This window comes from Tupaia chinensis, unplaced genomic scaffold (assembly GCF_000334495.1).
Source record: "Tupaia chinensis unplaced genomic scaffold, TupChi_1.0 Scaffold000416_1, whole genome shotgun sequence".
NCBI lineage: Eukaryota > Metazoa > Chordata > Mammalia > Scandentia > Tupaiidae > Tupaia > Tupaia belangeri.
Genome location: NW_006159921.1, coordinates 2,857,472 through 2,885,087, shown reverse-complemented (window position 1 = coordinate 2,885,087; position 27,616 = coordinate 2,857,472). Strand labels below are relative to the sequence as shown.

Below are 27,616 nucleotides of genomic sequence, written 5' to 3'. Positions count from 1 at the left end.
GTCCAGGGGTAGGACCCCCCCCCCCGCCATTGGCTCCCCACTTCTCCTGTGCAAGGTTATTTTTTTAAATAGCAAATCCTTTCCGAGCCCTCTACGCGACCTCTGTAGCTAAATTTCCCCCGCGTGTGCAAAAAATGCAAAAACAAAACAGATTAACAACAGAAAACTACTTTTGCTTTTTGTCCTTGATCAAAATTTGCATTGCTTTTTTTTTTCCACACCTTCTCCCCCCCCATCTCTCTCTTTCTCTCTCTACAGATAGCCTTAGAGACTATTTTAGCAAATTTGGAGAAATTAGAGAATGTATGGTCATGAGAGATCCCACTACGAAACGCTCCAGGTAAACCATTCCCTTCTGGGTTTTGTCTTTATTTTAGAACAAAGTTTAAGTTTTATTTTTGGAGGTGTCTTCGGAAGTAGCTAAGCGGATTTAGAATGGGGCTCAGGCGCGTTGCTGGTCTTCGTGTCGCTGTAAGCCCCCCACCCCCATAACCCCAAAGGTTATTGTTAATTGGGGCTGAACTCTGGAGTCAGAGATGCCCATCCCTCCGCTTTAAGGCATTTTCCCGTCGCTTCTTTTTCTCTTGTTTAAATGACATGAAGCTTCGATCACTTCCCATAGTTTTTTTTTTTTTTTCTTTTTTTCTTCCCCTTTTAAATGTATGTTTCCCTCACACTCCCAGCTTCCCAAACTCTTAAGCCCCCTCTTAGGAAGGTGGGCGAGTCTCTACCAAGTGCCGGGCTTTCTTCGGAATAAAACAAAGCGTTAAAGAAAGGGAAGGGGAGGAGGCGAGGAGACGAGGTGGCCGGAGTGGAGGCACCCGCATTTCCAAGTTACCTCCACCGCCCTGCCCCCGGTCCACTTCTCTCGTCCGCCTTGGTATTTTGTCTGGCCAGGTGCAGGGCTGTAGGCCGGAGGGGAACTGGGGCGAGGAGTGGGAGAGGGGGGTGCGTGGGAGGCAACTTTTGCTCCCTATTCTGCATTAGGTCTCACTCCTTGTTGCTTTCAACGGTGTCACATTTTCTTGTTTGTTTTTCTCCCTCTTTGTCTCCTTTCAGAGGCTTCGGGTTCGTCACGTTCGCAGACCCTGCAAGTGTAGATAAAGTATTAGGTCAGCCCCACCATGAGTTAGATTCCAAGACGGTAGGTTGCTTTTTGTTGTTGTTGTCCCTTTTCAGGAACGATCTGGGCATTGACAGCCCCATTTAAAGGGACAGCGTCGTCTTTTGCATTTGTGCTAGAACTGGGTACTTTTAAACAGAGCTGGGAGTTGGCTCAAAAGTTTGCTGCGGTGGCTGGGTTTGGGATTTTCCTTTTAGAGTCGGTTCCTCTGCAGCTTCTGATGCTGCCAAGCTTAGACTGGACAGGGAGGGGGCTCGGCTGGGGAGAGGCTCTCTTCCCAGTTAAGGGACCACGCAGAGAAACTCCACCGGAGACCAAGTGCAACTTTTCTTTGTCAGCTGAGCAGCTCTCGTTGCCATCTGTGGCCCTGGGCATCGGCTTGGAGAAGGCAAGGGCTGCTTCACACCCAGGGGGCCGGGGGTGGAGAAGAGGGGAGGGGGCCCTGGTTACAGGTCTAGGCAACAGGTCCTCTTGGGGCACCTGGGATTTGGAATGAGGTTTGTGAAGAGACCGAAATGCTAGCAGAGCCTAGCTGGGCATCCACTGGCTGACTCCAGATGGCGTGAAACCTAAGGCTGATAAGGGGTTGGGTTTCAAAGTGATTTTTTTTCTCCCTTTTCCTTTTCAGATCCTTTCCTTTTATTGTGGGTACTTTTATAGCATTAGAAGTTTTTAAAATCTGGAGTGGAAGCGGGGAAATTCTCTAGGTGAAGGTCAGAAAAGGAAGGGAAGAGAGAGTGTCAGTGTATAATAATAAATTTAATGGTGATGTGGGGGGAGGGGAGTTCACAGTGTTTTATTAATTAAGCCCTGGAGTTGGCTTCCTGCCTCTCCTCGCTTCCCTTCATGTCTACCAGAATTTCCCCACCATTTTTAGGTATCTGCCTAAAGTAGGGGCCATAAAATGACATTAAGGTACAGCCACTGCGCTGCCAATGGTGGGGTAGTGGGCCAGGGCAAGGGATGAACCTCCAGTTATGAACTTGGGGCAAGTCCTTCCTTGTTTGGGGCCTCAGTTTCTTCAGTAAAATAAATCAAATGAAGTGATCCCTAAGTCCCTTTTGGCTTGAACATTAAATGAAAGTGAATAAAAGAAAAGAAAAAACCCCAACACCCTGGCAACCTTCTCTGAGCTCGAATTGATTTTGCACATTCACCCTCTTTTTCTGATCAAGGAGGTCAGGTTTGTGCCCCTCTTCCTCCAAGAGAAGACCCCGCCCTTCTTAGTCGCTTTATTAATTGTACTGGACTTGTCAAAGCATGCGGTGCGGCCTAGCCTTTTCGTACTTTTAAATAATTTTAGGATCATTATTTGTAGAGCGACAATGGATGTCTGAGGAATTTTTTTTTTTATCCTTAACTTCTTGCCTAGTCATTTGAAAAAGCTAGTTAAAAAGGAAAATCATTTCAATGTAAATTTGGGAATTTATTGGAGTTTCTTACCCACTCCTTTTTACCTGGGAGGGAGAAATCAGATTTGGTTTCTATGGTAGCTGGTGGGTCGGATCCCTCAGTGTCAGGTGCAAAGCCTGCAGTTCACCCTCCCTGATTGTCTGTAGACATGTTTTGGTCACTATTATTTAGTATAACCTAGCTTTTGACTTTGTTTCAACGTTCAGTACAGGAGGCAGAAGCGGTTGGTTTATTGACATGGAAACGAGGATCTTGTTTACCGTTACCTTAAAAGCTTTGTTTAGGTAACGGCCATTCACACCCAAATTAGCACCCTAGTCTTTTCCTAGAGGATTTGTAGATCCAGTAAGTAGAGCTGTACCTAACTAACTAATGTTTTAATTTTTGGTAGTTTTCTTCTTCTTTTTTTTTTTTTTTAATAGTTGACAGGGACGTGCAAAAGGTTGGGATTTGCCATACTCACGTTGACCCCCTCCTCTCCTTTCGAGATCTCAGCGTGTACACTTTGCACCCAGAACTGTGATGGCACTGTAACGCGCTAACGCGACCACACACACCTCAGGAGTTCTGAATTGGCTTTTACTTATGGAATTTGGGATTTTTTTTAATTTTTCGTGTTCACATTTTTGATTGCACCTTACTCTCTCCAGCTCCTGGCCCCTCCTCCTCCCTTGTCATGCTCCTCCCCTTTTACCCTACACACAAGGTGACTTCTGATTGTGATTGTGTGTTGGTCAGCTAAAAAACCCCTTGACGGGGGTTGCTGATGAAAAGACACATCTGTCTTACAGTTTGGTCAACAGAATGGAAAATCCACACCTGTTGTATTTCTCTGGTAGACACGCTCTAGCCAGTGCTGGGCACCCCTGTAGAAGCAGTAATGTTAATCTTTACGAAAGGGTAGTTTCCTAGATAAGAGACTTTTTGTCTATTTTAGTTTTTGAAAAGTAATCTCTCATTTCTCAGGTGATGTTTAAAGGTTAGGAAACACTGCAGCTGTATTTTAGGTCTCTACACTACTTTAATAAAAGCAGTAAGTCCTGGATGTCTTACATGTAAGTCCCCTTATAAGTCAGGGGACAAATGAACTCTGTCATGAACCTTTATGCTTTTCCCAAAGGATTGCTCTTCCCTCCCCCAACCCCACTCATGGCAGAATTGAACACAAGGTTTAGCTTTACTTTTTAAAAGGGAAAATTTTTAATATGAAAGTTAAAGCCTATAAATAAATAACTTGTAGCAATATTCATGCCACTCTCTGTGTTGAATTTTACCCACAGATTTGTGACATTTAGAAATCTAATGAAAACCAACAATGGAAATATACATTTTTTTTATTCCCTCCCTCCTCTTTTTATTTATCCAAGAACTTTTCCCCCCTCAGATCAGCCTGTTAAATTCAAGTGCTTCTGTGGGAATTGTTTCAAGTTGTAAAGCCCGTCCCTGAGTGAGAGTCATGTGCTCTGCAAGTGTCTGATCTGAAGTGGGGGGTGTTTTTCCATTGGGATCGAGGTTGGAGTAGGGAAATTGCCTAGTTATTGTATAGATTTTGACTTCTCCTTTTATTCAGTAATTTTTCCCCCCACTCCATGATGGTCTCTCTTTTCTAATTTGGGTTTTAGGTTGCTCTTAGATTTTAAAAATCCAGGTGGATTTTAGCTCATGTGCTCACTTTTTTCTTTTTTTTTTTTTTTAAACTCAAGTCATGCTCTATAAATGTTGACATTTGCTTCTTTAGAGGCATAACTACAGAACGGATGACCTTACATGATTAATCTTGACTAACTTTTCTGGTTTAAAATGAGTGAATTAATTCAAGCAGAGCACCACGTTGTTGAGTGACTGTGGGTTTTGGGATGTTGATTTAAAAGTTTTTTGGAATCTCTTTTCTCTCCTGGGTTGTTTAGTTATCATCAGGGAGAAGAGATACCATCCAATTATCTACTGCTAGAAGATACTTACATTTAATTTTCAGGTGATGAGTTTTTTCAGTGTAATGACATTCCCATCTTTACTCCCAGCCATGCATGGCAGGTTAGATACAGGTACCATTTACTATTCAGTGTCTGTGGAAGAGAAACCCTTTGCTTGGTTTATTAAGAGCATCAGACATTGAAATGCTTGGTGAGACCTCTCGGAAGGGCCAGCTATAGTAGTTACATTTGGGGACAGATAGTTCAAGTGGAGATCAAAGTTTATGGAACTTTTGAATTGCCTGGAAAGTTATGCAAAGCTGGGTTCGAAGCCTGAGAAATGAGTGATTAATAATTATATAATTAATCATATATATTTTTTTTCTTCTCCTCATTGTAGTTCATTGAGCCCTACTTTTCCATTCTTTCCCCAGATTGACCCCAAAGTTGCTTTTCCTCGTCGAGCGCAACCCAAGGTAAGTAGGAAAAGTAACGATAGAGTTTTGGCACGGAGAGATGGTTATATGGATTTCAAATTTCAAACAGAGCATTGACAGTGACTGTTGAAACCTGGTGTATGCAGTTCCTTTGGGGTATCAGTCAACACGCGGTGGGGAGAGTCCAGGCAAAGCGTTCTGTGCCATAACCACGTCTCCACGTTACTATCCCGAGTGGGTTCCGAGCATCCGGCGTGGAGCAGGCACCAGTCTGCTAGATAATGGGAAGACGTGGAGCTGCCTGTTGCAATATTTATGTAAGCGTTCTATCTATTTTTAAGCATTGCTAAGATCCTATCAGGAAACATTGAAGATTTGCTTGTGTCTCTTTTTAGAGGGTACTTTCTTGAAGCTTTACAACTTGGAGTTAATGGAGAAGAGTAGAATTTAAGTAAACAGCTCACCTTTTCATGGAAAAAGCGATGTTGTAGGCCCAGAGAGCCCTAAATCTGAGCAAGGAAGCAGGAGATAGCTTGGTTTCAGGTTGGTTGGATAAATCAGCACCCTTGAAACCAACAGTGCTTCTTATTTGTGTGAGTGCCGGTGCTTGGGTGGAGAAGCTCTGAAAATGTTGTAACCCTACAGGAGTGGTGCTACAAGACTTGCTTGAAGAATCGAGATAGGGCTTCACTTTTTTAGAAGTGTGTAGTTAACATAGTTTTCACCGAGCTTGCCAGGTGTGGCTGTGAGAACATAGCTGCATGAAGCCTCAGGTGAAATTTGAAAGGCTTATGGCTTGCCTGTTAGATTTATTCATTTTAATTATAGTTAACCAACATTGGAAGAAATACTTTTCCTGTCTCTTGTGGCCTTGACACACTTGTAGGGCAATGGGAAAATTTAACGCTTTTGATTGTAATTCAGAAAGGGAAAAGTCTGGTTTTAGCAAATTCACTTTTATTTCTTTAAGCATGGCCTCCCTGCAGTGTAATTGTGTAAAGGGAGGAATGGTTTTACACATCCAGAAAGAAAAAGTTGGCTGGTTTGGATGAGATTTTGAGAATTTCAGGTCTGGAGGCTGCCATCTGATTTATTCTCTTTTCTTACCTCCCTCTCTCCCTCTGTCCTTCTCTTCCTTCCTCCCGTTTCCTTTTTAAGAAGGAAAACACAATTCTTTAAATATAATGAGAGAGTGTCTTTAGGCATTTTTTCCCCCTAATGCTTAAGCAAATGATAGAAGTTAATGAACTAAAGAGGTTAGGTTATTTCTGTACTTAGAACAAACTTTGGGATTGTCTTAATTGTTCTAGTTGTTTTTCCAAACTGTGTGTGATCCTTCACATTTCTGAAGGCTTCCTGGAATTAGCAGTACTTCCTGGGTTTGGAAGAATTGCTGTTTCTTCCATACGTGTGAATCTTTAAGTTTCCAGGTTAGTCATTCGATCACTCAGTCCCTGGATCAGATTACTGGAAAGGGAAACAGGAAAAAACCCTGTCTTGGTCAAAACATGGGTTTGACTTGTTTTCTCCTTCCTTTCTTGTCCTTACTCCTCAACTTTTTTTTTTATTTTGATTTTTTAAGTTAAAATGCAATATTTCACTTTAATGTGTCCTGATATTTAGGTTTTTGTTGACGTGTTCAACTTGAAAACAAGACATTGCTAGAATGGGTCAAAGTGTGCATCCCTCCCGCCCCTGAACCTCAAGTCTGGGGTATTCATAGATGAATTGTCAGACTTCGATGTGTGTTAACATTGCACCAGTGGGGGAAGGACAATTTTCCATGGAACTCTAGGGATTTAATCGTACTTTACTTCTTCCGCATACTTGACTCTACAACAGACTTTGTTATTCATTATCTTTGTCTGAATCCCAGTTCCTGTGGTATTTGACTGTTATCCCTGAGCTAATCCATCACCTTCTCTTAATCTCAGTTTCTTCACTGGTAAAATGCGTGTGATGACAGTAGCTCCCTCAGAAAGTTTGTGTGAAGAATAAAAGAGCATGGTACGTGGTAAGATCCACACATAACTCCTAACTGTCGCTGTGTTGTTGGTTGAATCGTCACTGTTAATGATGGTGGGCAAGCTCGACACCCTGGGTTCAGGTGCTGACTGCACCCCTCAACTGAGTGAATTTGGGCAAAGTGTTTTACTTCCTTCAGTCTCAGTTACCCCACCTCATAGTTTTTCTGCAGATTAAATACATTAATAAAGGAAAAATGCTTTAAAAAAAAAAACGACCTGGTATATGATAATACCACGTAAGTGTTAGCTGCTATTTTTATTCTTATTCTTTACTAGGCCCTTGCACCACTCCTGTGATAACAATATAATAATAGTGTTAGTAATTGAATTTGGGTGCCAGGCACTGTTGTAGGGAACTTTATGTGCATTTATTCGTTTAGTCCTCACCACAGCCCTATGAGGGGAGAATTAGAATGATCTGTTTTGTAGATAAGAAAACCAAGGCATGGTTGGGTTGAGAAGTGGTTTAAAGTGATGCGCCCAGGGAACCTGCCTTCAGGACTGGATGGATCTTTTGCCACTGTGCCGACTTGTGGGGGTACTGCGGGTGTCACCCCTGTTACAGACTCAGAGGGGTCAGCAGGCTGTGATGAGCAGAGCCACAGCCAAAGTCTTGGGACTTGGAGGTTCCATGCTCTTGGGTGATTCACATTCCCCAAGATGCCAGCCATTGTGGTGTTGCAGTATCTCTTCATCTGACCCCTCAGGGCATCCTTTCAGATGGCTCTGGGATTGCTCAACCTCTATGAATCAACCGGTGGGTGGTAATTATCAAGGTTGTAGGGTAGTTGGGAATGAGTGCAGAGTTGGGAGAAAGTGCCTTCCCTCTGTGTGGTCATTTTCCAAGAGAATTTGAGTCTGGCCACTAGGATTTCAGACTGAAGTTAGCATTGGGGGCCAAACGCTGGCTAACAGGAGGGTAGGACTTTATGCCAGGGCTTATTTATTTATTATTTCTCTCCCTTCAGAAAAACTTCTGCATCTGTGTGTTAGGGTCACGGTTAGAGGGGTGTAGCGGCCCCTCGTCATGGATGGAGTGAGGCGCTTGTAAATGATATGTCAGCACGAGTTTCAGTTAAGACTCATTCCTTTGCTTTCTAACCATCCCTCCTTGCTAACACTCACCAGAGAAATATTCCGTGGAGGTGTTAAAACAAGACTAGTGGAAAGAAACTGTAACTTAATACAAAAGAAAATCCGTGGCAGTGAAGAACAGACTTCATTTAGTACTGTCATAATATTCTTTATCATATAAATAAAAATCTGTTTGGACCAGAATTTTAATGCAGGACTGAAGGAAGGGTTTTGGATCCTGCAGTTAATTTATCCTCTTTTGCCATGTAAATGTTCACAGCTCCAGCAAGGTATAGTGGGGCTTTGTTAACTAGTCAGGGGGTGACTCTTTGGAGACTAGTGGCCGTTAATTAGTGAAGTACATTTTGATCAGGAGAAGAAGAAGTTAGGTCTGTTCTCTATCTTCCTATTTCTCTGGATGATTATTTCATTTTGTAAAATATGTAAGAGTTTCCCTCACTCTCTTTTTAAAAATTAAAACAGTCCTGGTACTCTGAAAAGATGACTTAATTTGAGGCCATTGGAGAAATGATCCAGCATTGCGTATCATTCCTTTGCTCCCTTCCGGCAGAAGCATTGGTTGTCTGGAAGAGTTTTGTGGGTTCTTTTCCTTGTGTGGAGGAACCGAGAGAATCCTTGGCATCTTTTGGCAAGAGTGGAGTCTAAATGTCACTCACCTTGTTTGTCCTCGTTATCCTCAGGGGTGAGAAAACATTCCCCCACACCTCCCAATGACCATTTCCTCCCTGAAATCAGACAGGCCAAAACCTTATTTGCTGATCCCTGGAGAGCTCTGTCTTCAACCTATTTCCAGTTGCCTTCCCCGGGTGAATCACTGATGCTCCTCCGGACGGACCTTGGTTACTTTCTCCGTCAAAGAGGGCTTGATAGAAGGCAAGAATCGATGCCGCCCCAATGGTTGCCTGCCCACCGGATGTAGTTGGCTTGAGGAGGAATGCAAAATGTAAAGGCTGGGAGTCTGACAGGAAGTAGCACCCAGCAAATATCTGCTGATAGTATCACTATAGAATTATTTTAACGGAGTCAAAACAATTACGTTGGTGAGCCAGGCACAGTGGTGCACACCTGTAATCCTAGCTAGTTGAGAGACTGAGGCAGGAGGATCATGAGTTTGAGGCCAGCCTGTCTCTAAAAAGAAAAAAGAAAAAAAAAAAAGAATTATAGTGGTGAAATGACCTTAAACAAACAAACAAACAAAAAATACTTTAACTAGAATGTAAGCCCCCTGATGGCAGGGACCCAGTGATGTCTGGTGCTCAGTGATTACTGAGCGAGCCGAATCCAGCCTTTCTTTGTCACCCTGTCAAGTTGCGTTGGTTGGTCCAGGTCAGCTGTCGCAGGGTTGAGCTAAGAGTGAGATTTTCCAGTTCCCGTTCGGTCTGTCCTCTGATGTGGCTGCAGGGCCCTGGAAGGTTCTCTGCTAAGCAAGCATCCAGATGGGTGCAGTGGCAGCACACACGTTGACACGCACACCTCCTGTTCCGGGGGAACGGTTTCTTGGCAGCTCCTCAAGGGCAGAGGGTGAGTTTTCGGCATCTGGCCTTCCCCTGCTGCCGTGGGTCAGGTCATTCTAGCATCGTGCCATCTTAGATGATCCGCAGCTGTCATCGCGGCAGCCACAGTGAACAGACTGCCGGCGGTTTTTCTCATTTCCAACGAGGCAGTGGTGGCGTGTCTGCAGCCCTTTTCCACAACGGCGAGCACCTTGGAGGATTAGTGGCTTAGCTTCTTTCTTGTTGTGAACACTGCGCCTTCCTGCGTTCCAAGGCAGTAGCAGGTGTCAGCTCATGGAGGAGGGGCACCTCGTCCTACAAATGTCCTTTCTCTGGATTTGGCTTTACCTCACATGCTTTCATCTCATTGTTAAGGTCAGCCTACTAGGACGGCGAAGCTCCCGTGTTCTGTTGAATGTTTTTGGCAGACAGGTGAGCCTCCTCTGTCCCCCAGGAAGGGAGGAGAAGGAAGGTGGTCCCTGAGGAGCTAGCTGACCATCGTAGGTGCCCCTGGAGGCAGCATCCATTCTTCTTGTCCTGTTTTGTATTTTTAAACCCGAATATTCTTTGGCCGAAAACCCCGCACACACCCAAGGGAGATACAGTTCATCATCTCGCTCCTCTTGTTTGATCTGGTGTGTTCATTTAACACGAGCTCGTCTAATCCTCGTTAATTGCTAACTCTGTGCAAAAGCACCCACTTTTGGAGGGATGTGGGAAACCTGTGCTTTCTGATGTGGTCTAAACTTCTTAGCTTGGTAGTTAAGGTTCTTCAAAATCTGTACGGCAGGGATCTTTCCCAGCTTATCCCCCACCTCTCCGACCTTTCGTTCTCCCCTCTCTGAACAGCTCACCGTTTGCGGGTCTCCTTCTCCGCACTGCCCTCCCTTCTCCCTGTTTCACATCCAGACACTTCTTTCAAAGCCCAGCTTAATCATTACCTTCTCCACCAAGCTGTTCTCTTGGAAGTAATACTTCTTTCTCTGGATTTCCACAGCATTTACCTTTTCTTTGGCTATCGTCCTTCTAAGAGTAATAAATCAGCAAAAACTTATTGAACACCTACTTTTTTTGTTGTTGTTGTTTGGAGAGGTTTTCGCTGTAGGGTGCGTGCGCTCGTCAGAAAGAGAGAGACAGAGAGCCAGAAAGCGAGAAATCACCCCCCAGGGGGATGGCCACACCACAGTCCCTTCTCCTCCATTCTCCTCTCGGGATCATGGGCATGCATGCACATGTGCCCGGCGTGAGTTTAAGCCACTGGGTCTGGGACTCGAACCACGGTTGACTGCATGGGAGTCAGCGACATAGCCATTACACCAACTGCTGGTCCCAAGCACCTACATCTTTTAAGTATTAGGCTAAGTGGTCATTCATTCATTCATTCACTAAACATTATTGAACATCCACTGTGTGCCTGACACTGAAGTTCTGGGGATCATGTGGAGAAGAAGACAAAGTTTCTGCCTTCACGGAGCTTTCATTCTTGGGGGGCCGATAAGCAATGCAAAGAAAGCTAAGTACAGTCTACCCTCCGGATCCCTAGGTTTCAAGATATTTGAACAATAACAACAACAAAACTTCAGAAGTTCCAAAAAGCAAAACTTGAATTCGCCATGGGCTGAGTACTATGTAAATGACGTATAGACATTCTATTCGGTATCATAAATAATCTAGAGATGATTTAAAGCAGAGGAGAGAGTGCGTGTAGATGATATGCAAATATGATGTCATTTTATACAAGGGGCCTGAGTATCTGGATTTTGGTATTTGTCGGGGGGTCTTGGAACCAATCGTCCATGGCTGCTGAGGGATGACTGTATATAATATGTCTGGTAGGAATACCAGAAAGAGTGAAGGTGGGGGCTGGGATGACCTTGTCTTTTAATACAATCAGTTGCTGCTTTCAGTGGCTCAATAATTTCCCAAGTTTCTGCTCAGCAGCAGAGAACTGGGTTAGGTACTGTGTTCTTTTAAAACATTTATCTATCTGTCTGTCTGTCTGTCTGTCTATCTATCTATCTATTTGTCATGGTTTTCGGGCCACCGGGTCCGGGACTCACACCGCAGTCAGCCAGGTGAAAGTCCAGCGCCTCAACCATCACACCACCACCTGCTGGCCCCAGGCACTGTGTTCTGAATTGTATGATGTTTAGGTTGCCTTATCACCTCTGCTGGACAATAGCGTTTAAGGGCACAAGCACATTTTACTAAGCAAACAGAACCCTCTTAGCTCTTACTTCGGCAGTTTTGCTCATCGTGGACTTTCATTTAGGTAGAATGAATGAAAAAGGACCGAGGAGACGCAAGGGTATTCTTGTCTCCAAGGATATTGGCGCCAGGTTGGGGGCGGGTAGCCTGCGATACAAAGGGATGTGGTCAGCACAGAGGTAGGAACGGCTTTAGAGGAAGGGGGAGCTCAGCTTCTTGGACAACGTGGTCTTTGCCCTGATCCTGAAGAACAGGTAAGAAAGAAGAATGGCAGGAATGTCATTCTCCCTTCCCACTGGGGACTAGAAAAGGTCAGAGTGTGCAGCCGTTGCAGGGGTGTGTGCTGCGGACGATCTGGGATGAGCCTTAGGAAGTAAGTTGGGGCCAGATGTGGGGCCTTGAGTGCCAGGCAGAGCAAATGAGTCTGAGCTTTACTGGCCGGTTGTGGGGAGCCCATCGTACGTGTGTGCAGGCTACTGGGTGTGCTCCACAGGTGGGCCATGGCTGATGCAGTATCAGCGTGAACCCTGCAGTCCTGACTGTGGCTTCACTTTAATTCAGACGGTGCCCTCTCTGGCTACAGACCCTTCTTTAGGATGATGCTCTTGGCCAGTGCCACCTCTGATCTTTGGGGTGTCAGCAGCTCCCAGGAACCTTGACCTTCACAAGAGCCCCCTACATAGACAAAGTCCTGCTGTTCTGCAGTTTGTCATCATCACAGCTGTGATCATGACCTCACCGTGTGTGGCAGGGACAGGTCATTTCTCCAGATGGAATTCACACGTTGCCTGTATGACTCCAAGGTGAGTGTGCTGAGGCTCAGAGCGGCCTGGCCTGTGACTTCGCCGGTCGTGTCTGCTTGGGGATTCCGAGGAACTGGGTTTTTGGAATCGCGACCTCTGCTGTGTGGTGTGAGAGGTGAGCAGGGGTGGTCTTGGGGCCGAGCATCCTGTGGGGCATGGTAGCGGCTGCTGGGAATGGTTGGCCTAGCAGGGGCAGGTATCCCAGCGGGCTGCAAGGGCAACAGAGCATCCCCTGTGCTGTCTTCTGAGGCTAGATGGCACCATGCTTCCAGCCACCCAGAAAATTAGTTTTAGGGTAGGTGCCTGGCTGCTATACTCTAGTTCTGAGCCTTTGAATAATCAAAAAAGGAAACCTTCATTTAAAATAATGAAATTATTTATTGTGAATTAGTATAATAGGCACAATACTGAGGCTCTGTATACCTAGTCTCCCATAATTCAATACTTACAATCATCCTCTGCAGTAGTTTGTATTATCTCCATTTGACAGATGGGCAAACTGAGGCCTGAGGGTAAATAGCTTTCCCAGTGCCACACAGCTAACAAGGCTCAGGGTTGCCTTTGGACCAGAGACTGTGTGAATGCTAAGGCCTCATTTCCCTAACCATTTAGCCCCACTGCTTTCCATAGGAGCAGTTAGAGTTTGGGATCCTCCCTTTGTCTAAATGCTATAAAACGCTCAAGTGGAGGAATGTAATTTGTTTTCACCTGCCCGGGAAGCTTCAGATTATTTGTTATTCCCTATTTTCAAAGAGCCTATTTAGTATAGTTAAGTGACAGTAAACCAGCTATGGAATTGTGGACAAATCACTTAATGGTCTTATGCCTTCATTTTAATCTGTGAAATAGGGGTGTCCACAGTACGTCCATCATCGAATGGTTAAGGGCATTAGACGAGTTAGCGTGTAAGTGGCTTGGGAGCATCGGTCCATGCCAGGTGCAGTGGAAGCCTTCGTGATCCGTTACTGTCCCCAAATGTGGCACTGCCCGCGTCATAGGAGGACTTTACCTAGCAGCTCGTGCAGTGGTTGGCACTGTGGCCCCTTTCTAGGCATGATAAATGGAAAAGCACATCGAGAGACTGGAAAACTCTGTGTCAGTGGCCAGGCCTGTCGGGGTACCCGCTCTCGTGACGAGATAGCACGCACCCTTTATCTTGGGGTGCCTGATGGATGTTCGAAATTCATTTCCTTTTCTGCGACCGATGCCTGTGTTTTTGCTGCCTCTGAGAGTAAAGTCCTGGGGAGCAACTGGGTAGCAGCTAAGACACCACTGTGTGAGAGGTCTCCCCGGGAGCCCTCTCTCCCCCAATCCTGGTCTTTATCTGCCTGGGGTAGTTCTCCTAGTGACTGATCTGAAAGCATCACATTCATTTATTTGTCACTGGCTGTGACAGGCGAGTTAATGCTAATGGATTCTTTTTTTAGCCTGTTGTCTGGGGTGAGTTTCTCCCAAATGTCCTGAAATCTAAGGCATTAGGGGAATGTATAACTTTTATGGCTGGGAAGGATTTAAAAGATAAATAGGGTTTTGTGTGCAAGGGCCTTAAATTTAGGTTAGGGGCAGGAGCAGTTAAGGAGGGATGTTGGGCAAGCACGGAGTCTTCTTTTTTAAGAAATCCATTCAGAGCTCTAAATTGCTGTTTCTGTTTCAATTATGTGACAATTTCAAGGGTTTAGAAAAATCTAATAAAATGGTCTTGATGATGCATTCTGGGGAGAGAGTGCTTCAGAAGATCCAGGAGAATAAATTCCTTGGGGGTCAAGAGATTCTCGTTTCTGCCACCTCGGGCCTTCTTTCGTCTGGGTTTTTACATTTTTATTGTTTTGAAGGGCAGAAAACGGTATAGGAATGTATTCAGGGCTTCATCCATATCCTCCACTGAAATGAATTATTCTCTTTGGGCAGTTGCAAATAGAAGGGGCCACGGTAGTCTTTTTTTTTTTTTTCCTTCCCCTAAGCTGACATATTGTAAACGACTTTCAGAGCATGATTTGTGTGTGTAGTGATTTTGAATAAAGCCCTGGCACTGGAGGAGGAGACAGAGTGAGAAGGGAGGCCCCATAAAAGTTTTTTTTTTTTCTTTTCTCCAATCAAAGCTTTGGATAGTTTTGTTGAAAGACTAGAAGTTTACAATAGAAGCCGGCTTTTGGGTTGCCTACGGGAACCAAGTACAGAAAGACCTAGTGTAGCAAACTGTGATGCTGAGTGACATTAATGAGGTGACCGCTCTGGTGGGAGGGAGGCCAGGAACTAGCCAAGTTGCAGTTCCCATGACTTGCTTGCTCTCAGCTGAGAGCTGCCTTCTGCATGCGTGCGTAGGTGCCAGTGTTTGTGCACACACGTGTTTTGTTTCTCAAGTCTTCCGATGGAAGTTTTAAGCCAGACCCCGTCTGGTTTGCTGTGGTGTTCTCCACCCAAGAGGGTCCATGCGTGGCGAGTTCTGTGCACTTCCCATCTGCTGAAAGTCCAGTTTTAGACTGGGAGGTGTTCGTGTTACTTCCTGGGTACCCAGGGGAGCCGGGGTGGGCGACATGCGAGGCGGCCATTCTAGAGCCAGGCACTGTGGGAACAACAAAGCCAGGAGTGTGAAACGTCAATATTCTCTTTCCAGGGAGAAAAGAAGAGAAAACCTGTTGGTTAGAGCTTTTATTTTGTTCTTCCCCTTAAAAGGGCCCTAAACTGATAACTCTTCATATTGGAGACATACATGGGACATTGCCACCACTGCTTCTTAAATATCTTAGAGTCTTGAAGAGTATTCTGTGTTTTCATGTTGCCCTTATGTGAGAATGTCCAGTTACTCAAGAAAAGCTGCAGCATTTCGGGGAGATTACCTGGTAAAGAGGTGAGAAACCTGGGTATTTCTGACTTCCTGAATAGCACCTTGGGAGTGCCTGGCTCTGTTGTCAGCCTGGTTCAGAGAGGAAGCTGGAGTCTTCATCTCATTCCTCATTACAGCCACCTGTCTAAGCAGTAAGGGGCAAGTGCTTGGAAAACTGCTGTGAGACCTTAAGGAAAAAGCTAGGTGCTAGGTGGGGCCTGGGGTGAGGTGGGTGGAAGCACAGTGTATTTATTGATATAGTGTAGTTATTGTATTTTTTCCTTATGGCCAGAGGGTGCATGTGCTTGCCAGAGATGGGAGGCTGGGGCGTGCGGGTCATCCCCTCATGGGACGTGGTCATGCTGCAGTCTCTTCCATTTCTCCATCCTGCTGGGATTTTGGGCATGCACATATACGTCCCTGACTTATTTTTGAAGCTGCCAGGGCTGGGATTTGAATCATGATTGGCCATCTGGGATCCAGGTCCCTTAATAGGACTGGCCTGATAAAGCCTTTTGTGTGTGTGTGTGTGTGTGTGTGTGTGTGTGTGTGTGTGGTTTTTACTCTTTTCAACTATTCCTTTTAGGATATTGCTCCAGTAGGTCATTTCTGTAGCTAGAGGCAAACAAATGTGAATGTTTTACCTTACATATATAATAATAAAAAACCAACCAATAGGTTCATTGTCCCTTCCACCTGGGGAAAAAGGATCAAATTAGGACACTTGAACCTAGGAAAAAATTTGAGTTGGGAATCTCCATAAGACTGCTACATGTATATGTTTCCTCTTCGGTTTTCAAAGCAGATAATTGGTTTTAGTAAGAACTTCTGAGTTGATTAGGGGGCCCTTAGGAAATTAAAGTGTGTTTGAATTTCACAAGTATAATTTTAATTATACAAATTTTGTATTTTTCACTAGGGAGCTGGGTTCAGAACTTGTTTTCCTATACTAATAGGGGTAGTAAAGCTGATGATGGCAGAATGCCTTACTTAAATTGCTTTGAAAATAAAAATCCTTGGATTTGATCATTGTCTTCTGTGGTACATGATGTTCAGGTTAACATCCACACACGTTCCATATCCTTGTTAAAAATGATTTTTCGCTGCATCCACATAACTGAAGAAGAGACCGACCCGGTGGGGGTGGGGGTGGGGGACCTCGTTATGAATTCTTCTGCTGCACTTGCTGAAAGAATTCAATTACAGTTCTTTTTTTTTTTTTTTCTTTTGAGAGATTTTCACTGTAGGGCGCGTGCGCTCGCCAGACAGACAGAGAGAGACATAGAGACAGAAAGCGAGAAATCACCCCCCAGGGGGGATGGTCACGCCACAATCCCTTCTCCTCCATTCTCCTCTCGGGATCTTGGGCACGCACGCACATGCGCCCGGCGTGAGTTTTAAGCCACCGGGTCCGGGACACGAACCGCGGTCGACTACGTGGGAGTCCAGTGACATAGCCATTACACTAACTGCTGGTTCCCTCAATTACAGTTCTTTTGAGCACAGGTCCTGCCTGGGCAGCTTGTGTTGGGCACACTGCCACGTTAGCGTGTTGTGATCGCTTCTTTCCACATCACCCCGTTTGCTCAGAGCCTGTGCAGTCCACCACATTAGCTTCCCTGGCTGTCCCTCTTCAGCCTGACCCCAGTGGATTAGAGTAGAAGGTGCTGTGGAAACAGTCACCTGAGTTCTTCCCCACGCTGTAAAGAGATGATGGAGTGAGGATGATCCGACCCCCTGGGCATCTCAAGTGAAGGACTGATTGTGTTAATGGGAAATAACCGTTTTTTCAGGGCCATCCAGACAGAACCCCCAGGTGTTGGGAAAGTGCTTTGTGGGTCTGAACTCAAGTATCCTCAAACATCTCCCCCTGTGCAGGGGCTTTAAAGAGCTGCCTAGAGATTGACTTCTTGGGCCTTCTGGGCTCTCATCACGCTATTGACAAAGAGATAGAATAAAACCATTGTTCATGATAGAGAAATCATGAAGCTAGCTGTCAATGACTTGTCCTATAGGTTGGGCTCTGAGAGACCGGCAAAACAGCTTTGCCGGATATAGGCCTGGTCCTACCATGTCCTCTTATTCCACATTTTAATTGTTGACTTCAATAGCTATTTGTTTTTGAAATTACAGGTGCTTTTATGTTATTTTTAAAACATTTTTGCCATAGGGTTTGTGTGCTTTGCTGGAGAGACGCAGAGAGGGACAGTGAGAAGGAGAGTGAGAAATCACCCCCAGGGGACATGGCCATGTTGCAGTCCCTTTTCCTTCATTTACCTCTTGTGATTTGGGGCACGTGGGTACATACATGGGCCTGGCATGATTTTCTTTTCTTTTTTTTTTTTTTTTTTGGAGAGGGTTTTGCTATAGGGTGCGTGTATGCTAGCCAGAAAGAGACATAGAAACAGAAAGCAAGAAATCACCCCCCAGGGGGATGGGCATGCTGCAATCCCTTCTCCTACATTCTCCTCTCGGGATCTTGGGCACGCACGCACACGCGCCCGGCATGAGTTTTAAGCCACCAGGTCCAGGATGTGAACTGTGGTTGACTACATAGGAGTCCAGCGACATAGCCATTACGCTAACTGCTGGTCCCAATCCCTTTTTCTATTGGGGTCTTGGGCATGCACGCATACGTGCGTGGCATGAGTTTAAGCCACTGGGTCCAGGACTCAAATAGTGGTTGACTACATGAGAGTCCAGGGACATAGCCATTACTCCAACTGCTGGTCCCGGGCCTGGTGTGATTTTCAAGCCAGTGGATTCGGGTCAGCTGTGTGAGAGTCCAGCATCTTAATCACCATGCCACCTGCTGGCTTTGAGTTTAGTAATTTTTAAAGTTTATTTCATGAATGTGAAAGACAGAGTACAAGAGAGCGAGGGAATGACAAGCATCCTGAACAGGGTTCTCTGTACCGCAGCCATCCTGGCTAACCATGATCATGGACATGGACATCCTGCGTGTGCGGGTCAAGTGAGGAACTGAGCCCACGATCTTGCGTATGGACCAGCATCACTCAAACAGCAGTTACTGCTGTGCACCATGCTGGCCACGACTTTAGTATCTGTATTCCTTTTCTTGGGTGGTATAGCTTAGTGGACTCTGGGTCCATGTTACCTGAGTTTGAATCTTTGCTCTTGACATTTCAAGCTTTGTGACTTTGAGTAAGTATCTAAGTATTCTGTGCCTTAGTTTTGTCATCTAAAGAGACACTAATGGTAGTATCTCCTTCACGGGTTTGTGGTGAAAATTAGCGAGCTATCATAATAAAGGGCTTAAAATGGTATCTGGCACGTGTAAGCACCATGGATGTGTGAGTTACGGTGGTGGTAGGAAGGGTGACATCTTATGCCTGAATGTTGTCTGCCAGCCTTAGTAGCTGGTTAATTGTTGAATGTGCTATTGTCTACTGCCTTACGTATTTTTCTTATGTAATGTTTGAGAAATACAAAAGAGTGTATGTGAGTGTGAGTGCACGCACCTATCTATGTGAATTTCTAAGACTTGGTGGAATTGCAGTGTAGTTTGGATTCAGATAAGTGCATGGGCTATAACTGATGACACATGCATTTGGAATTTAGGATTTGGATTCAAAGGGACCTAGTTTGAAACTTGTCACTGCTGCTAATTCTGTAACCCTAGAAAGATGTTTAAACTTCTCTGAGCTTCAGTTATGCACCTAGAAAATGGGGGTAATAGAGCTGTGTGGATTAAATAAGAATATAAATAAAGCACACGATATGTGGGTAACACCTAGAAAATGTTAATTCCTGCACCCATAACCAGAAATAATTTGTTTTAGCTATCTCGAACTGGGAAAGATAACAAGTATTTTGCTTTTGCTACTGATGAGGCTGTCTGAAGTGAGTTAAATCTTTAGAGGGCTCAGTAGAGAAAGCAGACCACGAAAGAGGGTGTTGTTATCCTTAATCTACACGCGAAAGAGCTGTGTTAGGGGCTTCATTTCACAAATCCTGCATTTTCAAGGATAGGACATAATTTCATTAAGTCAGGGGCTTTAGACTGTGTCCGCATCTTTGAAGATGCCTTTGTTCCTGTGAAAGTTGGTGTAAACTGGAAGTACAGGGCTGGATGGTTAAAGAGGCTTGGGAGAATATTTAGATGGCAGGAGTGCCTTCAGGGAAATCAGATTTGAAATAACCCAGCTATGAGTGAGGACCATGGGGAAGGGAGTCAAGGAGGACACTGGGATGGGGGTAAGGGATGCCTTCTCATAGAACCTTCTAGATATACAGAACGTTAGCTTTTATATGAAAGAAAATGTATTTATCGATCTCTTCCATATTCTAGGAGGAGAGAGAGAGAGAGAGCAAGAACATGCTGCCCATAGGGCCTTGAAACCGCGATCCATCCCCAGCCTCAGCCACCCCAGAGGGTGTGCTTGGCATACCGAAGGAGGCCTCCTGACTTAAATTTGGAACCTTCCCCTTGCAGATTGGCCTAGCAGAGTGTTGCCTTTTACCTCTGCATCACCTTTCGGCACTCCAGGACATGAGATTTCTACCTATAAACCCGTGAACCCCGTCGTGTGAGTGGGAATGTTTGCCAGAGCTCCAGGAAGTGACCTCAGCTGCCAGCCATTGGCCTGGGAGGCCCTCACCCTCGGACCCACTGGAAGGGCTGGGAAGGCCAGCAGACACTTTCCGGCATCTGCCGTGTACGGGTCCTCATCTCTTGGCCCTTGTCCAACTTAGTTCCTCCACTTGATGTCTGCTGGGTGAAATTTATCAGGGCTTGCCAGGAGCAGGGAGCCAAATTATGATTATAAGCGGACCCTGGTCAGGGGATGGACTGTATGTGGATGTCAGAGAGTGGAGGGTGGGAAGGGAAGGAGAAAAGGGGTGGCTGGGAGGAGGAAGTAGCAGTAGATTACATTGACTAATTATAGGGAAAAAGCCATATTTGTTGCTCTCTCGGGAAGGGCCATGGCAGAGTCTTTGATCAATTTTTTCCAGGCTTATTTTGACACATAAGGAAGGTCTCTTGCTCAATCTCCTTTAGAATCTTCTATAGTTTTTTTTTTTTTTTTTTTTTTTTTTTTTTTTTTTTTTGTTTTTTTTTATGGTGGAAGGGAGGGGTCCTGCCACAATCATTTTAATTTCCGCGGATAAAAGTGGCAGGTCACACGTCCAGGTCCATCGGGCTCTGGGCCGTGTGGAGTTGTGATTGCTTTCCTTGATGATTTCTTGTTCAAATCAGCGGTGCTCTTAATTTTCCAGATGAAGTAAAAAGAAAATTGGAGACTCCCCTCCCGCCCCGTGTCTCTTCATCCAAGGTTCTCTGAGCATGACTCTGATTTGGAGGGTTAATATTAATTAGGAGCCGGTTTAGACCCTGGTTGCTTGATGAGGCAGCTTCGACTGTTGTGACAAGCGTGGCTCCCTTTTGCACGTGCCTGCTTCTGGTGGGAGTTTCTGGGTAGAAGAGCTGAAGACAGAAATGTACAGAGGGAGAGGGAGAGAGATGAGGGGCTCCTAAGGAAATGCAGTGGATCTCCCAAATCTTGAGAGAGGTGCAAGACCACAGAGCAGGGGCGAGTCTGGATGCCGAATTACCTTTCTCAGCCTGCTGCCACTGCTCTTTGCCTCAGTTTCCTTTTCTGTAAGTGCGGATAATTTCTCCAGGTTCCTAGAAGAGGCATGACTCATTTCCTTAGTTTCCAAACTGGGTGATGCTTGAATTTCTCAGAGGCAAGTCTCCCGTTAGTGCCAGGAGGGAGACGCCTCATTTTGTGCTGAGGCTCGATGTCCTTGCTTCTGAGCTGACGCGGTCCTTCTGAGGGATGGTGGCAGAAAGGACAAGGACAGAGCCAGGGGGCCCCACTGTGCAGTTAGGGGGAAGGAGGTGAAGAAAAGAAGTGACCTGCCCTCCCCAGGTTCGATCCAATTGGGGACCTTTCTTCTGCGGCCTGTGGGTTTGGACTGGCTTTCTTTCTGATGGGATGGTTTGTGGTGGGAGGGAGGACAGTTGACCACAGAGGTGAATGTTCCAGGTGTAGCAGGGGAAATTTGAATTCTAGTTCTCAGTCCCGTGCTGCTTAGAATGGGGCAAACTTCCTTGCAGCACTGTGCTTTGATTTCCTCATCTGTAGCATGCTTAGGGAATAAGCTTGGGACCAGCAGATGGCATAGCAGTTATGTTGCCGAACTCCCATGTTGTCGTCTGTGGTTTGAGTCCCAGACCCGGCACCTTAAAACCCATACTGGGTGTGTGTGCGTTCACGCCCAAAATCCTAAGAGGAGGATGGGGAGGGATTGTGGCATGGCCATTCTCCGTTGGAGGGGGGGTGATTTCTTGCTTCTGTCTCTGTTTCTGTCTCTCCAGTGGCGATTTCTTGCTTTCTGTCTGTTTCTGTCTCTCCAGCAAGCACACGTACCCTATAGCAAAAATCTCTCTAAATAAAATAAAATAAAATAAAATAAAATAAAATAAAATAAAATAAAATAAAGAGAGATAGAGAATAGGTTTAGGAGACAGGCAATCTTAGGGTTTCTTTCTGGCCTAAAATTTCCTGGCTGTGTTACCTTGGGGAGTTCACCTAACTTTGCTAAGTCTTCAGTTTTCCCATCTGTCAGTTGGGGTAATACAAAATAACCTGGTATGTGCCCTATAGGATCGTAAGGCTTACGTGAGACGGTGTTTAACTTGCTTAGCACAGTGCCTGGGGGTGGTTAGCACTTTATGCGTGGAGCCCTTTTTATGTTAGCTACAGAGTGGTTTGACCAAAGGTTTCTGAGACTTTAATTGGCCGAGGCATGGGCCGGATGGGGTTACATCAGGAAAACATTTGAGCTTTGCAGGTGGACTTTCCTGCAGAGGGAGAGTCATGGTCAAAGCAGCAAGTCCTGCTGGGAACGAAGGTGACAAAGCACCCTGCTGATGACTGGGCACTGCTGGCCAAAGGGTCTTGTTGCTTGGTGGGCGTGCCGTGGCTGCCCTGTGTGACGGCACCCTCCAGAACAGAGGGTGGGCTGGCTGCGCTGTCCTGCCTGCAGCCGGGGGCCTGAGACTGCAGCTGCCCTGCTACCACACAGCAGCTTGGGCATGAAGATGGGCTCTCCCCGTGCTTTCACGGCAGGGGAAGAGGGAGGGAACAGGGGCCCAGCCCAGGTGACATGCAGACCCACGTTAATTCCAGGAGTCCACATCTAGTACTGACAGAAGCCTTGCTTGGTTGGCTGAGGCAGAGCTGATCAAAGGCCGCTTTCTGCTTCAGAGTGCTCTTAAGTGTGTTTGGGGGGATGGAGCTCTTTTAATCGCTTCCTCTTCCAGCCGCGTGGTGAGATGGCTTTAAGTCGCCACCACACCTTTCTCTTTGACTTGCATGTGTGGCAGGAACTGTGTGGCTGGGGCAGGTCCATGCTCTCCTTTGGCCATTGCCGATGTGGAGCCAGGGACACCAGCACGGGCGTGGGCAGCAGTGCATATCCAGAGGGGGGCCAGTCACAGGCAGACCGATCAGGTGTTGGAAGTGGGAAATGCCCTAGCACTGTCCTTACCCTATTATTGTCACTCCCTTGAAGGGAGGGCGGGAAAGGGAGTTTGGTGGAAAGTCACTTGGAGGAGCGAGGAAGGGGTATATGCACGTTAGCACAGCACAGGGTGTGTACCGGACAGAGGGGTCACTTTGGGACCTCTTCAGCCCCGAAGAGACCAAGGATTGGATGCTGGCCTGTGCTCTGGCTGCTCCTAGGCTGGGAGGGAATCAGTGTGTCAGCAAGGAAGTGTGCTAGAGCTGGAGCACAGGGGACCACAGGGGGCCACGGAGGGAGTGGCAGGGCAAGCTCTTGGGAGCCCCTGAGCTGAGTAGAGAGAGGGGAGAGCCTCCACGTTGGGGGAACAGCAGGAGTGTTCCAGCAGCTCAACTTTGGGGGTTGTGACGTATGATTCTGGATGGGCTGGAGGGTAATGTGCTTTGGAGAAAAGGATTTCCTCATCCTGTCCTGAGCCAGGGCCACAGCGGGGGAGGGGCAAGACAACTTTGAGGACAGCCCAGTCCTTGCCCTGGTGGGAGTCACATCTGGCAGGGCCACATTTGTTCAGGAACCTGCTACATGATTTGTTATTGAAGTGCATGGTTGTAAGTGCTACAGAGACACGGTGGGTGTTAAAGGGGTGTCATCAGGAAAGCAGGGGAAGACTTCTGGAGAAATAACCCTGAGGGTGAGCTTGAGGAGTGAATGTAAGAGGGAACTTGGAGAGGGGCATGCCAGTGCATTCCATGTGCTGAGGGAAGCCAGGGTGGCTGGAATGGACAGGGTGAGGAGGAGAGAGGCAAGGCTGGGAGATGGACAGAGGCTAGACCAGGTTTGAGAGATTGTTTATTTATTTATTTATTTACACTTTTAATTACTTTAGACACAGGGTCTTGCCATGCTGCTGAGGCTGGCCTTGAACTCGTTATCCTCCTACCTCATGCCTCCTGAGTAGCTGGGGCTCCGTGAACCACTGCAGCTGGCTGAGTTTTGTTCTCATCCTAAGAGAGTTGGGGATTCTAGTCAAGGTTTAAGAAAGGGTGGAATAATCAGCCTGGAGTTTTGAAAAGATGACTCTGATAGTCTGCAGAGAAAATGGCGTGTGGCAGCGCCAGCAGATGTGGAGTAATCAGTAAGGAAGCTGTGGCAATGATCCTTGTGAGAAAAGATGGCGGCGTGGCTGAGTTCTTGGGCGTGGCGATGGAGACCAGTGGATGGGTATGAGATGCGTTCAAGAACTAGGGCAGCAGCTTGGCAGTTTGGTTAGAAGTGGGAATAGTTAAAGGTGGATCCGGAGTGTCGACACCTAGGGGTATAGAGGAAGGTGGATGTGTCTGGCTTGGGGTTGGATTTAGAGCCTCGAATGGAGATTTGCACACTTTTTTTTTTTTTTAAGAGAGATTTTTGCTATAGGGTGCATGCACTTACCAGAGAGACAGAAAGAGACAGACAGAAAGTGAGAAATCACCCTCCAGGGGGAATGGCCACACTGCAATCCCCTCTTGATTTTCCTCTTGGGATTTTTTGCAAATTCACACATGCACCTGGTGTGAGTTTTAAGCCGCCAGATCTGGAACTCAAACCACGGTCACTCATGTGGGAATCCAGTGATGTAACCATTTCACAATCTGCTGGCTCATTCTGCACACTCTGACTGATGCACCCCTAGCGGTAAGCTTTTCTCTTGAGTGTGTACTTGCATACCTGTTTATGTATAAATGACATACAGGTACTTTGTAGTAAAGTAATACACATCTAATTCATCATTAATCATAAAAAAGGATGAGAAAAGAAGCTAAATGCAGTTAAACGCCCTAATCTGTTTTCTCCTCCAAACCTACTTTGGGGACCATTGCTTTAGGCCATGGAGGAGCTGCTAATGAGTTTTAGGGTGTGGGTGGCCAGATCAGAGGGGTACTGGGGAATGAGCACTCTGAGCCCAGGGGCCCTTGGTGGGTTTTGCCCAGGCCTGTGGGAAGGCGCATATAGTCCCTCGTCTCTGCGTGTGGCCAGGTGAATTGGGGCATAAGACTCTGGTGGCACAGCCCCCCACAAATGGTTCGTCTTGGCACTGTCCCACGAGGTGTGTGCTGGTTGGTTTGCTGGTCTGCGTGCACTGCTCCCGTGAGTACATGTGGGGAGGCTCCTTTCTGTGGTCCAGCGGGTACCTGTCCAGAGGGCTGAAGGCCACATGTGCCCAGGAAGAGCTGCATCTTACGTAGGAATATAGAAGCTGGGCTTGCATCTCTACTACCTGTGGTGCTGCTCCAGCCAATTCTGAGCCCGTTCGGGCTGTTCTTCCTTCTTTACTGGTGGGCTGATGATAATATTTCCCTGCTTAACTCCCCAGTCTGTCATGGGTCTGAAAATGATGCATAGTGAATTGTTTCTATCTTCACAATCCAAACGTTCCTCTTAGTTTACTCTCCAAATCCTTCTAGCACGTCAGGATTGGCTGCTCTCGTTCTATCTCTGGGTTCTTGGAGGCTAATTCTGTTCCAGCCCACTCCATTTAGCTTCTCCTTCGTGCACAACCCAAGCTCGCCTTCCAGAGAGTGCTTTAAAAAGCCTTGTTTCCCAATATACTGCATTTCAGTCTTTCCAAGAGTGCAGCCGTGCTCGGTAGAGACATTGGCCCGCTTTACATGTGAGGTGAGCAAATCAAAGGTGAGCCCGTTCTGCCTCAGTGAGGCCTTTTGTGTAAAAAGGGCCTTCTGGAGTAAAGCAATCAGCTTGACTGACAACCGCCAGAGCTACCCGGCGACAGTCCTGCTCCGTAGGATAACTCAGAGTAAAATCAGGGCCAACAGCAGACAAAAGGATGCCCGGAAACCGGAGCTGGAGAAGCCCGAGTGAGATAAAACAACCTGCAAATGTACCTTCCGTCTATTTAGGATGTGACGTGGAGTGAGGTTGAAGTGGCCGACTGAGGACATCCACATTTAAAATGTGTCCCTGCTTTGACATCCCTGGCTTTAGTGCCCTTGAGATCAAAGCAGGGAGTCTAGGAGTTGTCACTCCTGGCTTTGGTTTCAGATGGATGTTGGTGTACCTTTGCATTCCGACCTCGGGGTTTGGTCTTTGTTTGAGGTGACCGGTCCGTTTCAAACAAAAAGTGAGATGTGTGTCGCGGTGGTCTCTTAGTCAGAGGGAGCTCTCACGCCGAATCACCCAGGAAGAGCTTTGAGAGGGCTAGAACACGGTCCGAAGGCCAGTCCTGTGATTTCCAAGGATTCTGAGCTTCGGGGAGTCTGGAAGTTTCTATGTGTTAGCTTTGCTGTGACTCTGCAGAGCCATCCGAAGGCGGTTTCATCTTGCACCTAGAAACAAGGGACAGGCCTGAAGAATTCCTGCCCCCTGCTGTATAATAAATCTGATACTAAAATTAGTGCCTGCCTCCTGAGCCGTAATTCTTGCTGAGATGATAAAGGAGCATGTGTGTGGCCGGCTTGTCTTTCAGGATTGTAGGATGTTGCTTATGTCAGATAAGTGTCCAGGTCTCAAAATCGATGTTTTATGACAAGCTTCGCCTGCCTCTCCTGCTTGCTCCCTCTCCTCTTCTGTTGTGTAGGGGTAGGAGTAGGAAGGGGGTGGAAAGGGGAAATATTTTAGCTTCTCTTCTGGTTTTTGTGCAAGTCTCTGTCATCGTAGGTAGATGTTCCCTGAGAATCCTTCTGAAGGTTTTATAATTGAGTCTTTTACCTCAGTGACAAGATATTACTCACTTTCCCTAAAAGCATTCCCTTTATGCAGGTGGGGAGGCGGGGATGTTCAGGGAAATATGTTTGGGGAAGAGAACCGGCCTTGCGGGGAGGGTGGGTGGTCGGTCGCAGCTTTAATAATCGAGGCAGCATCTGAATGGCTGTCCTTCTGGCCGGGATGATTTTGCTTTTAAAATACCACGCTCACCTTTAACTGCAAACGGCTGTGATGGGAGTTGTATTTAATTTTAAATTGCCCATGTCCAGCAACCCTCTGTTACTCTTTAAACAATAAAATGTTTTTAATCTTCCTGCAGCTGTGTTCTCCATGGGGGGGCTTGCCTTGTTCTGGGGAGCGGTTGGTGGTAAAGGTTTGTATGTCCTCCTCTCCATTCTCTTTCTTTTCCCTTTCAAACTCATCAGGATTTCTAGAAAACACTATTCCGTCAGGGGTGGAATTCCCACTCGTAAACTCTCGGAGTGAGCGACTGGCAAGTTTATAAGCAGAGGCCGCTCGGGATCAGTCAGTCATGTCAGCCTGGGGCTGAAGTGCTTCCTCTGCGGGCAGAACCCAGAAGTTGGTTGGTGTGGCTGACCCTTGAATGAGTCCATAACTCCCTCCACCCCCAGCTTCAGGGGGGCTTGATTTGTTTGTTCTAATCAGAAACAGATTTTGGACTCCTGATCCATTATAGATGTGTTTGAGATGGATGCCAAGCCTGAAGCCACTTAAAGACCATGCGAAAATGTAGTTGGATACAAAGACAGGAAGAGCAAGAGAGAAGTCGCCTCTGCTGAACCGCTCAAACCAGAAGCAGTCCTGAAATGATGACGCACAACAAAGAAACTCAGTTTGGGCCCTGAGGAGCAGGGAAGCGAGCTTTGGTTCCAGAGTCCCAACGTTGGTGTTAACTCTGGGCTGAGCTGCACAGAGAAGGATGTTACAAGCGTGGAAGAGGGGCCAGTAGGTGGCATAGTGATTACGGTGCTGGACTCCTCCTTGGCCAACCACAGTTCGAATCCCAAACCTGATGGCTTGAAACTCATGCCAGGCATGTGTGTGTGCGTGCCCAAAATCCTGA

General features: G+C 46.5%; 1 protein-coding gene across 2 annotated transcripts in view; it reads left to right on the top strand.

Annotated features, from left to right (window-relative positions):
- Positions 1-258: 258 nt before the first annotated feature.
- Positions 259-27,616, top strand: part of MSI2 (musashi RNA binding protein 2) — a gene marked incomplete at its 5' end in the record, with an annotated part of 437,589 nt that continues 410,231 nt past the window's right edge. For both annotated transcript variants that reach the window (XM_027774256.1, XM_027774255.1), the window contains 3 exon segments: positions 259-340; positions 1,060-1,144; positions 4,884-4,925. In XM_027774256.1, coding sequence (XP_027630057.1) covers positions 259-340; positions 1,060-1,144; positions 4,884-4,925 — 209 coding nt within the window.